The sequence below is a fragment of the Helianthus annuus genome, chromosome 17, assembly GCF_002127325.2.
Source record: "Helianthus annuus cultivar XRQ/B chromosome 17, HanXRQr2.0-SUNRISE, whole genome shotgun sequence".
Lineage (NCBI taxonomy): Eukaryota > Viridiplantae > Streptophyta > Magnoliopsida > Asterales > Asteraceae > Helianthus > Helianthus annuus.
The window spans coordinates 74,700,719-74,702,706 of NC_035449.2; the positions used below are offsets into that span (position 1 = coordinate 74,700,719).

Consider the following 1,988-nt stretch of genomic DNA (forward strand, 5'->3'; position numbering starts at 1 on the left):
CACTTGGTGTTATCAGTTCATGTATTTGTTTTATGTTTATCCTCGGTATTAGTCGTCGTTCGGTTAACGCGGTTTTACGCTCCTCACTGTTAACACGGTTTTACGGCCCCAACCCGCAATGCGGGGGCTTAAGAGTAGTTTGAATATATATTATCTTTTAACAATTTTCAGTACTAATAATTTATTTGTCACACCAATAACTGTTAGTATCGTTTTCTTTTGGCGTGGTTACGTTTGGTTTATGATTAACTAAAAAACAAGACCCAATTTTAAGGTTCGTCTTAAACCCTCGCGTTATCTATATTTGAGTTTATTGCATGTGTTCATAATTATCCGACAAGTACTGTTGATATTTCCTTTACATATTTTTATTAAAAAAATGCTTTGTTTACTACATTAATATTGCACGTAATAGGCATATATCTTTTTTATAACTTTCATGATACGTTTATTTGAAAAACTTCTAATGATAAAACAACTGGAAATAACTTCACGATACAAGAAATATTATAACTTATAACACGAATCAAACTTCTTAATAGGCTTCGAGTTTTCCTTTGAGTAAGGAATCCTGATTATTAGGGGCGTACATATGTAAGAAACAATTACACACTTTATTTTGCATTACAAATGTTCATGATCAAGATTTTTCTTGCACTGATTTTAGTGGTGGCGGGCACGGTAGTGGTGGCGGAGGGGGTGGTGGACATGGTTTTTCAACTGGTGGTGGCTTTGTAGTTGGTGGAGGATGCACTACTGGTGGGTGAGGTGGAGGTTTTGGGGTTGGTGGTGGAGGATATACTATAGGTGGATGAGGTGGAGGTTTAGTGGTTGGTGGTGGAGGATATACGATTGGTGGATGAGGTGGTGGTGATGGTTTTATCACTGGTGGTGGTGGTGATGCGTAGTGTGGAAAAAATGGTGGAAATGTTATAGGTGGTATTACCACCGGTGGAAACAAAGGAGGCGGTTTGACAATGGGTGGATGGACAAAGGGTGGTTTGACAATGGGTGGATGGACAAAGGGTGGTTTGAAAATGGGTGGATGGATAAAGGGTGGTTTCACAATTGGCGGATGAACAAATGGTGGTTTAACTATGGGTGGATGTACAAACGGCGGTTTTGGAACATAAGGCGGTTTAAGTATAGGTGGATGTACCAAGGGTGGTTTTCCAACAGGTGGATGTACTAATGGTGGCTTTGGAACATAAGGTGGTTTAACTATTGGTGGATGTACTACGGGTGGTTTTGGGATATACGGCGGTTTAACAATAGGTGGATGTACATAAGGTGGTTTAACAATTGGTGGATGTACTACGGGTGGTTTTGGGATATAAGGCGGTTTAACAACAGGTGGATGTACATAAGGTGGTTTAACAATCGGTGGATGTACGACGGGTGGTTTTGGAATATAAGGCGGTTTAACGACAGGTGGATGTACATATGGCGGTTTAACAATTGGTGGATGTACGACGGGGGGTTTTGGAAAATAAGGGGGTTTAACGATGGGTGGATGGACATAAGGTGGTTTAACTGTGGGTGGAGTGGTGGTTGGTGGTTTTGGAACATATGGTGGTGATGATTTTGGTGGTGGTTTGACAACAATTGGTGGGAAGTGTGGTGGCAATTGTGGTGGTTTAGTAGGTGGAGATGGTGGTTCACATGTTGGACAAGCAGTTGATATGATAAGGGTATCTAGGTTTATAAGTAAAACTACAAAAATAGCCCATTGAAGTTTTCCCATATTGGGCAAGAGTGTGTTGAGTGATTACTTGAAGGAAGGTTTCAAGCTTTTTTATACTTGCATGATCACTTCATGATTGAAGTATATTCAAAAAAGTTTGACCATTATAGTGTGTAAGCGATAATATCAAAAATAAGATCTTCTTAGGTCCATACACTTGTTTCAATCTTAAAAAATAATATATATTATATAAAAATTGTATTATGCATCGTTCTGTTCTCCAATGAAGTGTTGGATCCTCTCA

The 1,988-nt window shown here is 39.3% G+C and overlaps 1 protein-coding gene across 1 annotated transcript; it reads right to left on the reverse strand.

Moving 5' to 3' along the window:
* Positions 1-424: 424 nt before the first annotated feature.
* Positions 425-1,771, reverse strand: LOC110921230 (repetitive proline-rich cell wall protein). The gene has a single exon (XM_022165517.2). It carries the CDS (start codon positions 1,742-1,744, stop codon positions 641-643), a length of 1,104 nt encoding a protein of 367 aa, XP_022021209.1. The 5' UTR covers positions 1,745-1,771; the 3' UTR covers positions 425-640.
* Between the last annotated feature and the right edge of the window lie 217 nt (positions 1,772-1,988).